Genomic DNA, 15828 nt, shown 5'->3' with positions numbered 1-15828 from the left:
TCGGCAGCCGCGGCTCCTCCCAGCGCCGTCCCAGCCGGGGCAGCGCGGGGCTGTGACCTCAAGAGCCCTGTCCAGGCCAACCCGTGTCCTGCAGTTCATCGGACCCCTGTTGGCTTTAGAGTTAATAATTCACCGCCCGCTTTCCATTTTTTGAACAAGGTCTTTTATTTGCATGCCTCAAGGTGGATTCATCACGTTGTTTCCAGCTGCTTTGAACTGCTGTCCCCCAGCCCCACGTGTTGGGGGGGTGTGTGTTAAACCGTGACCATCACAGCCAGTTTACGAACAAAGCCTAGAGCTGTCTCCCAACGCAAATAGCGTTATTTGTGCCCTGCAGGATCCACAAAACCAGAGGGAGCCTCACAGAGAGAGGCGCGAAGAGGAACCCCCGGCCCGTGAAGGGTTAACAGCGGCACAAGATGGCGCCGCGACGGCCCCGCCCCCGCCCCCCGCGCGCGGGGCAGCGGCGCGCGGCCGGTCCCGCGGCTGTCGCGCGGTGATGAGTCAGCGGCAGGCGCGCGGCGCGGGGGCGGCGGGCGCGCAGCGGGCGGCGAACATGGCCGGCGTGGCCGACGCCGCCACCGCGCCGGGCACCGCCGGGGACGGGCGGCAGGACGGCGGCCGCGGAGAGCCCAAAACTCTCTGGGGCGGCAGCGACCCGCGCCCGCCCCCCGCCGGCCCGGGGCAGCCGTCTCCGCAGCAGCGAACCGAGACGTTGGGCTTCTACGAGAGCGACCGGGGCAGGAAGAAGAAGAGGAGCCTGTCGGGTGAGGGGCGGCGGCGGCGGCGGCGCGGGGAGCGGCCTGCGGGCGGCAGCGCGGGGCCCTGGGCGGCGGTGGCTCTCACGGGGGACCGGGGTGGCCGAGGCGGTGTTGCCCGGCGGGGGTGGCCAGCGCTGGCTTTTCACAGCGCCGCCCGAGGGGCCGGTGCCAGGGTGGTGCCTGAGGGCGCCGCCGCCGCCCGTGCGAACTTGGGCGAGCGAGTTCAGAAAGTGCGCCGGGACCAGGCGGGACCGAGGAGCGGCGGGCGGCTCGCGGGGAGCTTTCCCTCGGCCCCTGCCCGTGGGTTCGGCCTGCGAACTCGCCCGGTCCGTGCGGAGAAGCCTCTCGGCGTGGCCGGTGTGTCCCGCGCGTGTTGGGGAAGGGGAGCGCTGGCAGTGGGGTCCCCGTGCCCTGTCCCGCAGCTTCTCAAATGGTGATGGCCAGGAGGTTTGTGAGCAGCACGGGCATCACCCCTGGAGCGCGTTGTGCCCTGGAGCTGGAACTCGGGCTGTGAGGCTCGGTCCTGCCTGGCAGCGTGTGTGACAGGAGCGGAGAGCCGCGGCCGGGAGGCTGCGGGCTCGCTCAACTTTCTTGGTGAAGTACGTGAAACGCTTCGTCGTCCTGCCAGTTCTTGTTGCGTTCACACAGCTGTGAGCACAGTGGTCTTTGCCTCTACTACTGACAGTAGCGGTGCTGTTGGAGCTTTGAACTTGTACGCAGATTGTTAGAAGTCTTTTAATCTAAGTGTAGTTTACTAACTGTGGTTTTTTAAGGGGGAAAAAAGGGAAAAGGTCATTGCTTTTGCTATCAGTCTGCAACTCTATGTACGTTCACACTTGAACTGGTTATTTCGGGTATCTACCAAGTAATTTTTTTAAAATAGTCCTGCTATTCTTGTAAAAATTGTCAGTTCGTGTATCGGGGTGGATTTAATGTTGGTAAAGTTATAAATAACTTTATTAACACCATATTCTTAATTGATTGGCTTGCTAAAAATCTGGAAAGTGCTTGAAGTGTTCAACTTTCCAGGCTTTCTTCCTCAGTGTTGCTTGAGTGTGATAACACAGGTTTCATCAAATGCAAAAAAAAAAGAAAATAATTAGGATTTATTAAAGTAATTTAACAATTGAACGCTTTCCTTCTGAGTTTGATGGGTGTTGTGTTTGTTTCTGATGTGTTATGTCATAGGACATACAGCATCATTGACTGCAGTTCTGTGGTGTTGACGAACACTACAGAATGTAATGGTGATGTAATTTCCATAGTTAGAAAAGAATTGGCTTGATTGTAGTATTATGAATTGCCTTGAGGTGAAAAAAGAATGATCAAGATACATACTGATGTGCCTGACAGACAGCTGAATAACTTTATAAAGGAACTGTTATTGGAGGCACTGAAAAATACCTAACTATGTTCCAGCAATAGATTTGAAATTTAAAAATAGTTAGAAATCATTGGTGCTCTCTGACTCTTCAGTGCAAGAAAACATAGGGAGAATAGGCTTCTTGATAGAGCAACTCAAAATCTTAACTAACCTAAGGGTAGTAATATGTTAAATAATAGAAGTAGAGTTTTCTTCATGATGATGAAGCAGGACTACTACTGTAAAAAGAAGTTGTTTAGAGAAGAAGGAAATGCTTTTTAAAATATATTTTTTCTTCATTGATTAATTGGTGTGTTTACAGAAGAAGCGTGTATTTAGTATTGATGGGAGTGAAGCGAGTGCCTGGAATTGTTGCATTTGGGATTAAAGTTATGATTATATAATAAAAACTTATTGAAGCGCAGTGCATTTCATGCTTGCACAACTTTTCCTCTGCATTTCTGGTTAATGGTTATCCTTTGTGTAGCTATGCATTGAAATATAACTTAGGTAAATCATTATCTTCTTACCTTGAAGAAATTTGTGGCCCTTTATGTTTTTGAAGCTGCTTATGCTTTCCTCTCTTGAGGTGAGGAGATAAATCAGCATACTATAAGCATTAAGAGTTGCTGTCTGAACAGATTAAACTTGAGCTGCAGTCTAAAATTTTCTGACTACAAAAGAGGGAAATTTGAAGTAGGGAAGGAATTTGAAGTAGGAGTTAGAGTGTTTACTTTCAAAAGCAAATGTTGCCTGATGCTTTGATAGCAGAATTAAGCCATTTTTCAAATGATTTATTGCTTTGTCCTGCCTCGGTGTCTCATGCTGTTCTTTTGGTTACTGTGTTTTTCCTACAGGGTCAGCCACTAATCTTTTTCACAGCTGGCACAGGGCTAGGGCTGATGCTGGGCAGCAGTGAGTGCCCAGAAAGGAGGTGGCTGAGTGACTGTGTTCCAGTGCATCTCCTGTCACTGGGGAGATTATTTTGCTGTCACAATCTGGAGCTTGTGTATTGATCAACCTCAGTCATGAGGATGATTATCCCTTAATATCCGGGGCATGAAAGTGTAGCAAGGTGACAAAAACTTGAAATCATTTGTTTTTCAGTAATAGGCCTATGAAATAGTTTGTGTGAGGTAAGAAGGAGTGGGAACAAATAGCTCATTAGCTAAAATCATTGAATATCTCAAGTTGACAGGGACCCATAAGTTACTCTATGGTGGTTGCCCATATGCATATATTTATTGTGCAGCTTCAGTTGCTTGAGGTTGCATTATCTTTAAGTTAGAGAAGGTCAGTTGTCCGATGTGGAAGAAAATACACCTAGGCAGTTAACAGAGTGGTTACTCAGTGTGTTTACACCTAAAGTTATCTCTTTGCTTTCATGTTTCTAAACAAGGAAGAATTGGCAAAACCAAAAAAAATTACAAGTAATAGTGCTCACAAGAGATCTGAACACTGATTTAATGGTATGAATTTCTGCTTTATTTCACAGAATGGACTTTGATTGAAACTTTACATGTAAATATTATTTACTAATTAAACAACATGTTGGTTTGTTTGTTTTAAAATAAATGATTTTAAGGCTTAGAGTGGTGTTGGCCTACCTTACAGAAGTGGATCAGTAATATATAAATCATCAAAATCACTATCCAAACAAGCTCATACAGGGGAAAAACGATTCAGTTCACTTAGTTTAAAGGAAATCATGATTTATTAACAATACATAATTTACCTGCGCTTACTGAGTTATATAGCTGTGATCAGTATAGGCAACATGATAAATCACAATACCAGGCATGCAAAGAATGTTAATACACCACCACAAACTTCAAGGTGCTTGTTTGTAATCCCCCCAAGTTCTAGTCACACTCAGCACGTGTGTGTGTGTGTGTGTGTGTGTGTGTGTGTGTGTGTGTGTGTGTGTGTGTGTGTGTGTGTCTTGTAGACTTGTGTTTAAGCTGATTCCTTCTCTGCTTTGAAACACTTCATAATTTTCTGGCTACTGTTTATGTTAATGGTCTTCATCTTCAATGTGGTGACTATTGAAAAGGCATTGCCTCAGATAGTTTTGGGCGAATGTTTCATGCATAGTGTCCATACTTGCATTCCTTTCTTACCAGCTGTTACCTAGGCAGTTTTACTATTACTACTATACAGCCTCTTCATCCTGAGAGAAATGTGGAGCATTCTACCATGCAAGGTCCCTTCCACCTCTAATAGTCACTAAGAATTTGGCTAAAATCTGAGTTTACTGTTTGTGAACATGTGCTTGTGTCATGGTAGGTGCTCTGTAGCTTTTCACCTGTTTGTCTAGATCAGTCATTTACATCTTTTCAAGGTTGTGTGAACACTGAGAGTTTCTATTTTTAAATACCAATAACCAGAGATGCTGAACTTCATTGTAGTGTTCTGTCACTTCTGAAGTGTTACAAGGAGGTGGTGATGTCAGACCTCGTCAGTGAGTGTTGAATCTTAAGCTCAACCTCTTTGTGCCGACAACCTGAATTTCATAATTATGATTTCATATGTTTTTCATAATTTCATGTTATTAATTTTGCAAGACTACTCTGTGCAAAGTCTTTTTTAGAAGCCATATGAGTCGGCTAAACATAGGTCAGTCAGCCTTCAGCTTGTTTACCTATAGGCATTAAAACACAGAAAACTTGTGCGTGCCTGATGGCTTTTTGATTGTGCAAGACTTTGTTCTGATCTCCAAATATTCAGTGTGCTTGTACTGTTTGTGTACTGAATGACTTGGGATCGTGTGTCCATGAACATTTTGATCTTACAGAAAGTTTTTCTTTGTAATAAAAAAAAAGGTTGCTAATGTTGCTGAGAGAGAAAATAGCTTTTAAGAAGTCAAAAATGGAGCTTAGTAAATTTAGGAGGACTATCAATAAATTAAGTTTATTGCATTCAGTGTAGCAGCTTTGAGTAATGTTTTCGGTTATCTGATGGAAAGGATTGCCTGGGAAAAGTAGCTTCTTTTGTTTGTTGGGAGGCAACAGGGTAATGAAGGGGAGAGCATAGGACTTCTCATACAGCTCCTTCCCTACAGTTATTTAACCATCAGCAGAAACCTTCTGGGTTAGAGGCCTTGTAAATGAAACATGTAGCAAGAGACAAGTAACAAAAAAACAGCAGCTTCTCACCCTTTGGAGATCATGCCTGAAGTCTGAAGTGTCTTCTGCTTCTGTGTGTTTGTTGAATTGAATAGATCTTTCATTGCTGAGATTCATCAGTGCTGAGCTAACAAGAGGTTACTTCCTTGAACACAATGAAGCAAAATACACGGAGCGGAGAGAGAGAGTGTACACGTGCATGCGGATACCAAAAGAACTGGAGAAGGTGAAGTATGTTTAATATTTGATTCAATTTAGAGATGAAATCTGTTGCATTAAAGTATTTAAGGAAATATGTGTTTATAAAACACCTTTGCTACTAAAAAAAAGATGTAAATATCTATAATGATTATTTTTCAGTGTTACTAACTTAAATGTTTTTGTTTCAGGGGGTTTTTTGCCTATGTTTGCTTGTTACTGCTTGCAGCTCAGCTTATTAGCAGGGACAGACAAGTCCAGATGATGACAAATTAATTCAAATATAAAGATGTCACTGATGCTTAAAGGAATAGTCAATTAAAAGAAAACTTTTTGTAGCAAAATGTAATTTTGCATTATAAAATTGTACAGATTTTTTTCCAAGTCTTTAATGCTTTGAGGATGGGAAGATTTCAGTCTTATAAAAATGTGGTGATGGATGAGTTTGTCTAAGGTTTTTGACATAATTTTCATAGTCTTCTATTTTGCTTCTTGCTACTGTTTACCACATCTTCCCTCTCTATCCCAGTGCTGTGGCCCTTCCTGAGGGATTCCAGCCACCTCCTTTATATCAGCTTAGATGTCATTCTGGCCCTGCAGTGAGCCAATTCCAGTGGTGTAAGGTAGAGGAGAGTTTTATTTTGGCATAACCATGTTGATTTGGGAGGCAGCAGCAGCAGTATGCTCAAGGATAATGAGTAAGGCAACACTGGTAATAAGGTTTGGCTAGGACGCAGTGTAATGATAACATTAAAATTAAGATTGCTAAAATTTCCAGAATCTCTATGGATGAAGTTACAAATAGAACTAAATCAATTTAACTTACATTGAAGGAAGAGGCTTATTTCACTCTTCCTCCCACTTCAGTCTCTTGCTTTATGCATGCTGCCTGCTTTGCATGAGCTTGTTGGACTGTTCCAAGAGTTAAATCAGCTCATAATTCAGCAGTGAATGTTTCACTTTTCTTGCTCTGTTTATTCTGTGCTAGGATATTGAGCTGATTTGCTCAGCCAATATTCTTGACAGTCCAGAGCCTACAGAAGGGGACCTCTGTAGCTTTGGGTAGGGGTAGAAAGATGAAAGTGCAGTGGAGGAAGGAGGGAGAGTAGGATTCCCTTTGTCAGTAGCACCTGGTTCCTCCTTCAGTATCATTAAATTGATCCCTGGACCATGGTAAGGCCTGGTTTTAGAAAGCTAAATTCCCAGTCAATTACTGCAGAAAATCACAGAATGAATGAGATTGGGATGGACCTCTGAGGTGATGTAATCCATGCCCTTCCTTAAAGCTGTGTCACCTACAACAAACAGGTTGCTGGGGATCAGAGGCAGATGGGCTTTGAACTCTCCCGGGGTGGTGTCTTCACGTCCTCACTATTTACCCATTCCAGTTTATGGTAGAATATTCCACCTATGGTAGAGACTCAGTTGAACAATACAGCAGTTCTACATCATCTCCACTGTAATTATATAGATTTACATGCTGTCTCCAAGGCACAGAAATTATTCTGAAGGATCATCACCTCAGATTTCCAATAAAACTTTCAGTGTGTAGGAACAAGGAATGACCAGCAGTCTTTTTATACATAAGATTGATGCTGTAGTAAAATTGATTTACCATGCAAACCCCATCAAACTTCAGTCTGTACTTTGAATATGAAATATTATGAAACTGAATAATAAACAGATTTAAAAAGTGATAATTATCTTCTTAAAGGGAGATTATGAAACAAATTTGTTAGTTCTTTGCATTGGCTTAGTCCAGTTTAGTATCCATACTAGCTATGTCAAATTGAATCTTCCTCATTAAAAAAAAATATGATGATGAGCATCTAGAAAGAAAGCTAAATAGTGTACAGATCATCACCTGTTGCAGGAACCGCTTGCCTATGTGATACAAAAGTCTGTTTACTTGAAATAAGACATGTAAGACACTAGGAAAGGAACAGAAGAATTTTCTTAATGGCTTTTTCTACCTAGTAGTATAATTACAAAATAAGAATGAAAATTATAATCAGATAGTGAGAATAAACTGGAGTAAATTTATCAAAGCCTAATATTGGGAGATATTATTTAACATGCACTTATTACATTCCCAGAGTTTAGAGTGGGGTGTGATGTTAAAAGGGCAGTATTTTTGTGTTTGTTGTTCTGACTGCCCTTTTTTATTTGGGGAAGCTAGATAATGTACAGTATAAGTGCTACTTCCACTCAAGCTTTTTGTGCAATTTCAGTGGAAACTTTTCCTTGTAGTAGGGTATTTATACTAAATGAAAAGGTGGTCTCTCTTCCTGCCATCTTAAGGGAAGACTTGTTAGTTGATCTCAAAATTAAACTGTACTCTTTTTCTAAGTTATAGTTATGATAATGGAAAAGCTCTGTAAGCTTTTCTGTTAGTTCCTCAGTATCTGGAATGTAGCAGCAAAAATAATGTTTACAGAAAATTTGGGAGGTTCGGTACTGATTATATTTAAATGGATGCATGTAAATGTGCAAGTGCATTGTAGTAAAAAATTAGAAAAAAAAGGACATTAAACAACAATTGCAAATATTAACACAAGCTTACAGAATGTGAAAAACCATCATTACACTCAGGCAGAGAAGAAGTCTGTCTAAATCTAAAAGAAAATGCAGTGTTATTTTCGAGATTATAAAAATGTCCTCAAAGAACAGAGAGGCAAAATGACAGGCTATCTTTCTATTTTGCTTGGGTTAAGGAGTTAAAAAAAAAAAAAAGGTAAGTGTTCAGCTCTGTCATCCCCAGTGCTTGAAAATTCAGCACCTGGTTTAAAAGTTAGCAAAGAAATAGGTTGCTTAATAGCATATTAATGCACTGCATACATTTATCCACCATTCATGTAACGCTGCTCCTGATAACTTTAAATGATAACTCTCTGCTGAAATTTTAGAATATGGTATTAGAGGCAAATGAGTGAATGTCAGGGAAGAGACCTTAATATCATGATGGTATTGAAATATTCTGCCACTGCAGAATTAGTTGAAATAATATTATAAGGGAAGGTAACAACTTAGGCACAGTGCTGTTGTGCCCAAGCCAGTCCTCTTAACGCGGCTTACAGATAGATGCAGTGGAGTGCAGTCCGTAGGATTGCTGTCAAAGTTATAAGGATGCACAAGGAGTAAGAGTGAGAGAAGGGCACACATCAGTGATATGTAGCTCCTTGGACACTGATGTGGCTGTTGCACAAAGAAGGTATTTTGAAAGGCTTATGGGAGATAAAAGTAATTTACTTGTACTTTGGTTTATACACACCCCACTACCCCAGTGTCTTCCTTTCTCATCAGCAGTACATACAACTTCCACTGTAAATGCATATCTGTCATGGACATTAGGCCTGCTTAGATGTTACTAGTCTTAATTGTGCAGTAAGATAAGCTTGCTTTTTTACATGATTATCCTTGAAAGAAAAAATATAGCTCCTGGTCTGACAGAAGTATAAAGGCATGTGCCTAGAATCCCATTCAGGTAGACTCATAGAATCATCCGAAGATCAGATGAAGAAGAAATGTCATGTGAAAAGAGCCTGGTATACAAGAGCTTTCAATTTGTAGAGTTTATGTCTAGTTTAATTATCGTAGAGTTGCTTGGCTTAGGGCTGTAGTGAAATGGCTTTAACTGTTTCTGTAAATTTAAGGATAAAGCACTTAAACAGAGGGCAATGGGAAATTTACCTCTTCATAGTTTATATTCTTATATGAAAAAGATGAATATGCCGTGAAAGAGATCTACCAAACTGTAATTAGCTATGCAGTAGAAAATTTACCAGGTAATAAAAAAATGGAGGGGGGGTAATACTGAAAACTGACTGTGCACATTTACACACAGCTTTTTTCCTCTAAGGTTAAAACATGAATTTTTGTAACCTTAGAGGAAAGTCACCACTGGAAAATGAGCTACAGTTATATCCAAGTGCAGTTCATCCATTAAATAAAGACTGAGTTCGGTGAGCTGTGAAAGTCTGCAAAAGCCTTTGCTGCTTGGACCTTGTGGTGCAGAATTTTTGCTGAATAGTCTTCAAAGTGCATAGCATGTTAATTTTTGTTACAGTTCAGCTGATTGAGCAAGTGAGAGTATTGTGCTTATTTGGTAAATTAGCCTTGCGCAATTGTATTTTTCATAAAATAATTCTTTACGAACTTTTGTAACCCTTTATAAACTACTAACATAATTCTGTTTTATTTTTGTAATTTAGTTGATGTTTTTTGGAATCTTTTTGTGCCTGGATGCTTTTCTCTATGTATTCACCCTGCTTCCTTTGAGAGTCTTTCTGGCAATGTTCCGGTTCATCACTTTGCCATGCTATGGCTTACGGTAAGTTGATTTAAGAGAAAGGTGTTGATACCCTTAAATAATATTTCTCCATTTATGTGTGTGCTTCATTTTATTGCCTTTCTGTACCTTTTGAACTACTGATGACTTCTTCCACTGTAAAATAGAAGTTTTGGTCTAAACTAGCCAAAGCAAAGGTGTGTGTATGGGACTTTTAAGCTTTGCCACCAGTCACTAACTGTCATCATTGCTTCCTTCAGACACAGCAGTTTGATAACAGCACCACTTAGGCATATTCAGGTTAGTAAAGGACAGAGATGTAACCTTACCTTACAGTTTTGTTCTTTTATCTAACATCTATTTGAACACTGTTTCAAAATTTCTAAGGCTGACTGACTTGGCCCATGTCTTTTGATAGACTTTTTGATATTAAACAGAAGGGTTTTGGTGGTTTTGTTTGTTTGTTTGTTAACAATAAAAATTTTCCTTATTTTCATGGTAAACTTTGCCAAAAGGATCCCTGAATAAAATGTATTCTTTTCTTTCCTTTGAAGAATCTTGGAGAGTAACTCTTAGAGAGGAAAACTAATCAGAATATTAAGAACTTTTAGATCTTAACTCCTTGCTTTCCTGTTCAGATCAATACTAAGAAGAAGTTGCTAATACATAGGATTTTTAGTTTGCCTTTCTGGCATAGGCATAAAAAATTGGATAGAATTAATTTCCTTCATAAAATTTGCTACTTTACAGTAAAGCTGATTTTGTAAGCCTTAAGTGCAGCTCAAAAGAAAAAGAGCATTTGTATTAGTGTTGTAATTTTTTTCCTGAATGAAGAAAGACTTCAGGGTTTTTATTCCAGGTTTCCCAAAACTTGATTTATGGTTACAGATTTTTTATTTTTTTTTTAACTGAGTTGCTTGAATTAGTGTTATTAATATTGTCTTTTATATGTGAAGGGCTTTTAGATGCATAGTTTACAAATGTATGTTCTTATTAGAGCAAATGCTAGTCTAGTTGCACAAGAAATTATATTTTAAAGTATAGTCTAAAGTTGAAATGTTTGTATTTTAGCGATGCTTAACATAGGCACTAGGTGGCAGTCTCTAATGTTTTATTGTGCTGTTATTTTTGAGCCGTCTCAGACTTTGATTAGATCAAAAGATTTTTCTTAGTTGTGTTAAAAAGTGACAGCTATTTGGTTTTAACCTGATGACAAGTCAAATTATGTGCCTATTTTTAGATATCCATATGGATGGTATTGCTAAAATGTTAAAATTCAGGTAAATGTAGCGGATTTTAATGTGTCATTTTGATCTTACTACTTTTTTTTTGTTCAAGAATGTTTTTCCTTGTCTATAAACTCAGTTTTGCTTTTGACAAAGAAGTTTTCTGCCCTTCTGAAATTATGATTAAAAATTTGAAAGACCAGTTGCTGCTTTTGGTGGTTGTTCAATATCCTGAAGCAAATGACGTTGAAAACACCGCACGCACTCACACATACGTGATGTGTGTATATGTAGGTACAGGAACCTGCAGTGTTAAAACTTAGTCTGCTTGCTTGACAGGATTTTTAGTCTATGAGGCAGGGTAGAATCCAGTTTAATCTATTTAACTTGCCTGTGTTAACTTGAAAGTGTTACCAGGTAAGATGCAGTGAAAATGAGATGATCTTGAGTGAAGAAGGCTTTGTTTTTGTAACAACTGCTGGAGCGATTTCTTTTGTCACAGTTTCCTCCAATGTGTTTGGAATTTAGATCCCTAGAATCTCTTTACTTGTTCAGTACTTGAGGCTTTGTCTAATTCATTCATGTTCTAACGTTGGTGGCTTTTTACTGAAAGATTTAGAATTCACGTCTGTGATATCTAATGGAACTTTTTCAGATGTACTTACTTCCAAATATTCAGAGCCTGCACTTTGATTTTGGTTTTTTTTTGTTGTTGTTTTTCTGGTTATGCTATGTGATTTATTATGGCGAAAAATATTTGTGATTTTCTTCTAGCTTAGGAAATACATTTCTATTTGTTTGTAACAGACAAGTTCAATAGGTAAAGCACATTTGTAATTGCAAAAGGTACTTACAAAGCAGGTGGCTGTTTAGCTTGCTCTTTCTCACAAATATCAAATAAATGTTGACTAGTTGTTATTTGAACCTGCCACATCATATTCCATTCTGTGTAGTAAATAAAAGTGCTCCTCCCTTCATCTTGACTTTTTTCTCAACATCTCAGTGAAATAATTGAGCAGTGAGTGTTCTGTCTCCCTTTCAGTTTACTCTTCAGTTCATTTATTTCCTCATAATTCTATCTGCTCTTTTCAGTGTAGAAAAAGATTGTTACCCATTATTTCTATAAAACAATAAACCCACATTCTATGTAAATGGGCTAATTCCTGTCTGTGTTATATTGTGCACAGTGCTTAAGTGGATGGGGCATGCTTAATAGCCTCTTCCACGGGTTTTAATATTCCATTTTACAGAGTTCTGAAAGGAAACAGAGTAATGTATCTTAAAGAAAGTGGTTTCCTTTTTCTGCCTGGACAGTGTAAGCGCTTCAGTTTGACTTTTGTTATTCCTCATCACTTGATCTTTCCTTTTGAGCAGATTTAGTTTGGTGGTTTTGTGAGAGCTATATTGGTGCTAAATAAGCTGGTTTTCAGCAAGACTCTAAAACTTCTTCAGTCAGAAGAATCCAAGATTCTATCATTAAGTGAACTAAACTGCCGGTTAAATCACTGTGATCAAACTGGCAGAGGCTGAATCATCACGTTGTGGTAGTTTTGGCAGGTGCAACTTCATTGTTTCTGTGCTTGTGCTCTTAAAAAATTAACAAACACTTCACAAAATTAAATTACATCTTCTGAAATAAAAAAAATCAGTTTTACTGTATTTTCTTTTGAGTCATGAATTTTCCTAAATTACTCTCTTTAATCTTGTAAACTACTCTCATTTTATTAAAATATTCTTTGACAACATAAAAACACATACTTAGCTTTAACAACCAATCTGAGGTAGAGAGAGAAGTGGACCTGGTGGAATTGTCTTCCTAATTACAGTCCTTGGTGACAGGTTCCTAAAAATAACTCTGTTTGTGGCTGAAAGGTACAGTTTCCTTTTAAATGCTGATTTATTTTTTTTTTTAATACCTCAGACCCAGAGATTCTGGGTAGAATAATATTGCTGCTTGTTTTGAAACTTTCATAGAGCTAACTAATTTTTGTTGAAAATATGTTGCACATCAATAAAAAGTCATATGGGAATATGGAAAAGCTCTTCTATATTATTTGTAAAACACCATGATATGAAAGCTAAAATTGTATATTAGTGAAACTCTGATGGGACTCCCAATTTAATTATCCCTGAAGGCATTTTACATTATCTCCGCAAAGCAAGTAAGGACTTGATAGGGAAAGTGAGACTTTTTTCTCCTCCAAATTCTAGTTTTCTCAAGAAAGTACAGTAGAAGATTTTTTTATATGTGAAGATTGAATGACAAGACCTTCACACTTCTTCCACGTGGAAGTAGATATAGTTTATAAATACATGTTCTGCATTTTGCTTTTACTCTGCTCTCTGAAATAAATTAATTTAGGTCCTGTCAGCAATAGCATCATTAACTTCAACTGTATTCTATGTAACTCTTAAAATTCCCATTGCCCTCCTAAGAATTCACAGATTTACATTTTTCAGTAGGAAATAAATAGAACAGCATTATTTCAAGAAAGAAAGCATCTCAAAAAAAAAAATAAAACACACTGGCATTCTTATTAGGACATTATTTCTTTGTTCATATTGTCAGATTATTAAATAGATTTGAACCTCTGTTGCACACTTATTCCCAAGCCTAATTTTTTTTTTTTTTTGTGAAGGACTATAATGGTCACCTTAAGTTCACTGAGAAAGTAGTGCACCTGCCCACCAAAATGTGTAGTTTTCTACCAATCAAAAAAGGAAGGTGCATTCATTATTTTCGGTAGTGTACTCTCAGACCAAGTAGTCCTTTCTCCTCTCCATAGCAGTGCATAGTGTAGCAACATTACAACCTTCTCTTTCTTTCTTTCTTGTAAATCAGACCGAAGGGAAGAGCACTTTCACTTCCTTTATAGGATGGAATGTGGTGTCACAGGGATTCCTCCTTGGTGAGTAAATCCTGATTTTCTTTTTCCTTCTGTGCTGTCAGCCAAATTCACACATCTACATGTAATCAGTAAAAAGACTGGTTACAAATAGCTAAATTAATCAATGTACTTCAAAGGAGAAAGCAACACTTAGTTTTAATAACCAACACACAAAATTGATTCAGTGCTGTTTGTAGTAGGTATATTTTCATATGTAACTTGCATCACTGTGGAAGTTGTGATGTTAGATTTAAAACATTTTTGCTTAAAGTGCCCACGGACCAGTTTGGCCCATTTTAAAATAGGATATGCTGGAAAAACTATAGCCCCTGCTGTACTTTAGTTTATAGTGCCTTAAGGTTTTTGATGTTTGTTCTAAGTACTGCTTCAGTCAGGTTCATAGCTTTATTTTTGTGTGTACTTCAAGCAGGTATTTTTTTGTAATGCTTAACCTAAATTCTGGGGAGTCCTGAGAGTTCATTGCCAGGTGTCGTAGTATTAGACTTGAAGATGATTCTGTGCATAATAAAATGCAGCACTTTAGCAGTTTGTTTACTGACTTCAGTTATAGTTGATTCTGTTGTTAAAAAAATAAAAGCCTAATGAAAGCTTATTCTAGTTGTCACTTATTTGAAATCTTGTTGTTTGTTTTTTTTTTTTAATTTATTTTGAGACAGCTCTCATCGGGGCCTAACAGCAAGGTTGGTTTTGTTTCATTCTTAGCATGGTCTCGTGCTGTGTTGTGTGCATGTAGAGGCTTTTTATTGTTTAAGAAATGCAATGCCATCTAATCTTGGCAAACTGAGTTCTCAGTACCTTGGAATTCTTCATTTGGAACATATTTTTATTATCACAATTTTACGACAGTGAAGTCCTGGGTACTATAAGATGTATCTCTTTTTAAAGCCTCAAACTGGATATTAGATTTGATCAAAATAGCTTTTCTTTCTGAAGCCAAATGAGCATAGTTGTAGAATATTTCCAATGGATCACTTTGGACATTTTAAAAAGTTTTAGTGTGTAGTTATGTGGGCAAGTATACCCCTCAGACAAACTTGCTTGGATTTTTTATTTTCCTTGACATCTTTAGTTATGCTAACAGGAAAATATCCTGTTATGTGTTAATCTAATCATTTTTGTTAGTGCTTCATGTAAGATTAGAAATTTATGACACCACGGTTGATTAATGAAGGATACATTGGAGAACTGAGAGATTGATAAAGACTACAAGAAAAAAAAATCCTACAAATAATATAATTAGAAAAGGTTTTCTGTAAAATACATGCTCAAACTTGTAACCTCAGTGCTAAAAGACTTCTTCAATGCATTATTAGCAGAACAATAAACCTGTATAAATGAAAAGGTTTTTTTCCGTGAAATAAAACAACATTTATAGAAACATTACTCTTATAATAAGTTTATAAATGTAAATGTCTATTTTTTATTAATATGAAAATATCCATCTAAAGCATTATTACAGTGTTACCGTATTCATATCTTAAATTACTGTATCTATGACATCAGTATTGGAAATTTTGTCTGTGTTAACTTCAAAGGATAGTAATCTGAATTATTTGGATGAGACTAAGCAGACTAAAAGAAAAGAACCATTTAAAATGCAATTAACTGTTCAGTTAAACAAGAAAAATGTCTCGAATACCTGTTGGTTTAAAAAAAAACCAGCACAACAACCAAAATGCAAACAACCCTAAGGTGACTGGAAAACCATATATCATCAGACTAGTAAAGAATTGAGGAGCACCAGGAAGCCTGAAAGACAAAAATTAAGAAGTCGTATGACATCATATGACAGTCTGTGCATAGTTAAGTTTATAATAATATATTCAGAGTGCATATGGGTTGGATGCTAAAGTAACTAAGTGCTCGGACAAGTGTACTTGTCTGCAGATTGCACAATATAGTGAAAACATTGTTCATTGTGCAGTGACAGTTGCTGAAAAGCATACGAGAAACAACTG

General features: G+C 38.3%; 1 protein-coding gene across 5 annotated transcripts in view; it reads left to right on the top strand.

Annotated features, from left to right (window-relative positions):
* The first annotated feature begins 519 nt into the window (after positions 1–519).
* TAPT1 (transmembrane anterior posterior transformation 1) overlaps positions 520–15828 on the top strand; it is a 51454-nt gene continuing 36145 nt past the window's right edge. Inside the window, exons 1-4 of one of the 5 annotated variants that reach the window (XM_027729431.2) lie at positions 520–767; positions 5345–5475; positions 9659–9777; positions 14527–14550. In XM_027729431.2, coding sequence (XP_027585232.1) covers positions 557–767; positions 5345–5475; positions 9659–9777; positions 14527–14550 — 485 coding nt within the window. In that variant the 5' untranslated portion in view covers positions 520–556. Of the gene's footprint in view, positions 768–1290; positions 1361–5344; positions 5481–9658; positions 9778–13803; positions 13871–14526; positions 14551–15828 lie in introns of those variants that run through there. The other 4 variants (XM_039383573.1, XM_027729433.2, XM_027729432.2 and 1 more) reach the window with 4 other exon arrangements.

The sequence above is a fragment of the Pipra filicauda genome, unplaced genomic scaffold (assembly GCF_003945595.2).
Source record: "Pipra filicauda isolate LSUMZ 115617 unplaced genomic scaffold, ASM394559v2 scaffold316_size853178_pilon, whole genome shotgun sequence".
NCBI classification, from domain to species: Eukaryota; Metazoa; Chordata; class Aves; order Passeriformes; family Pipridae; genus Pipra; species Pipra filicauda.
This window is presented reverse-complemented; position numbering and strand designations above follow the sequence as displayed.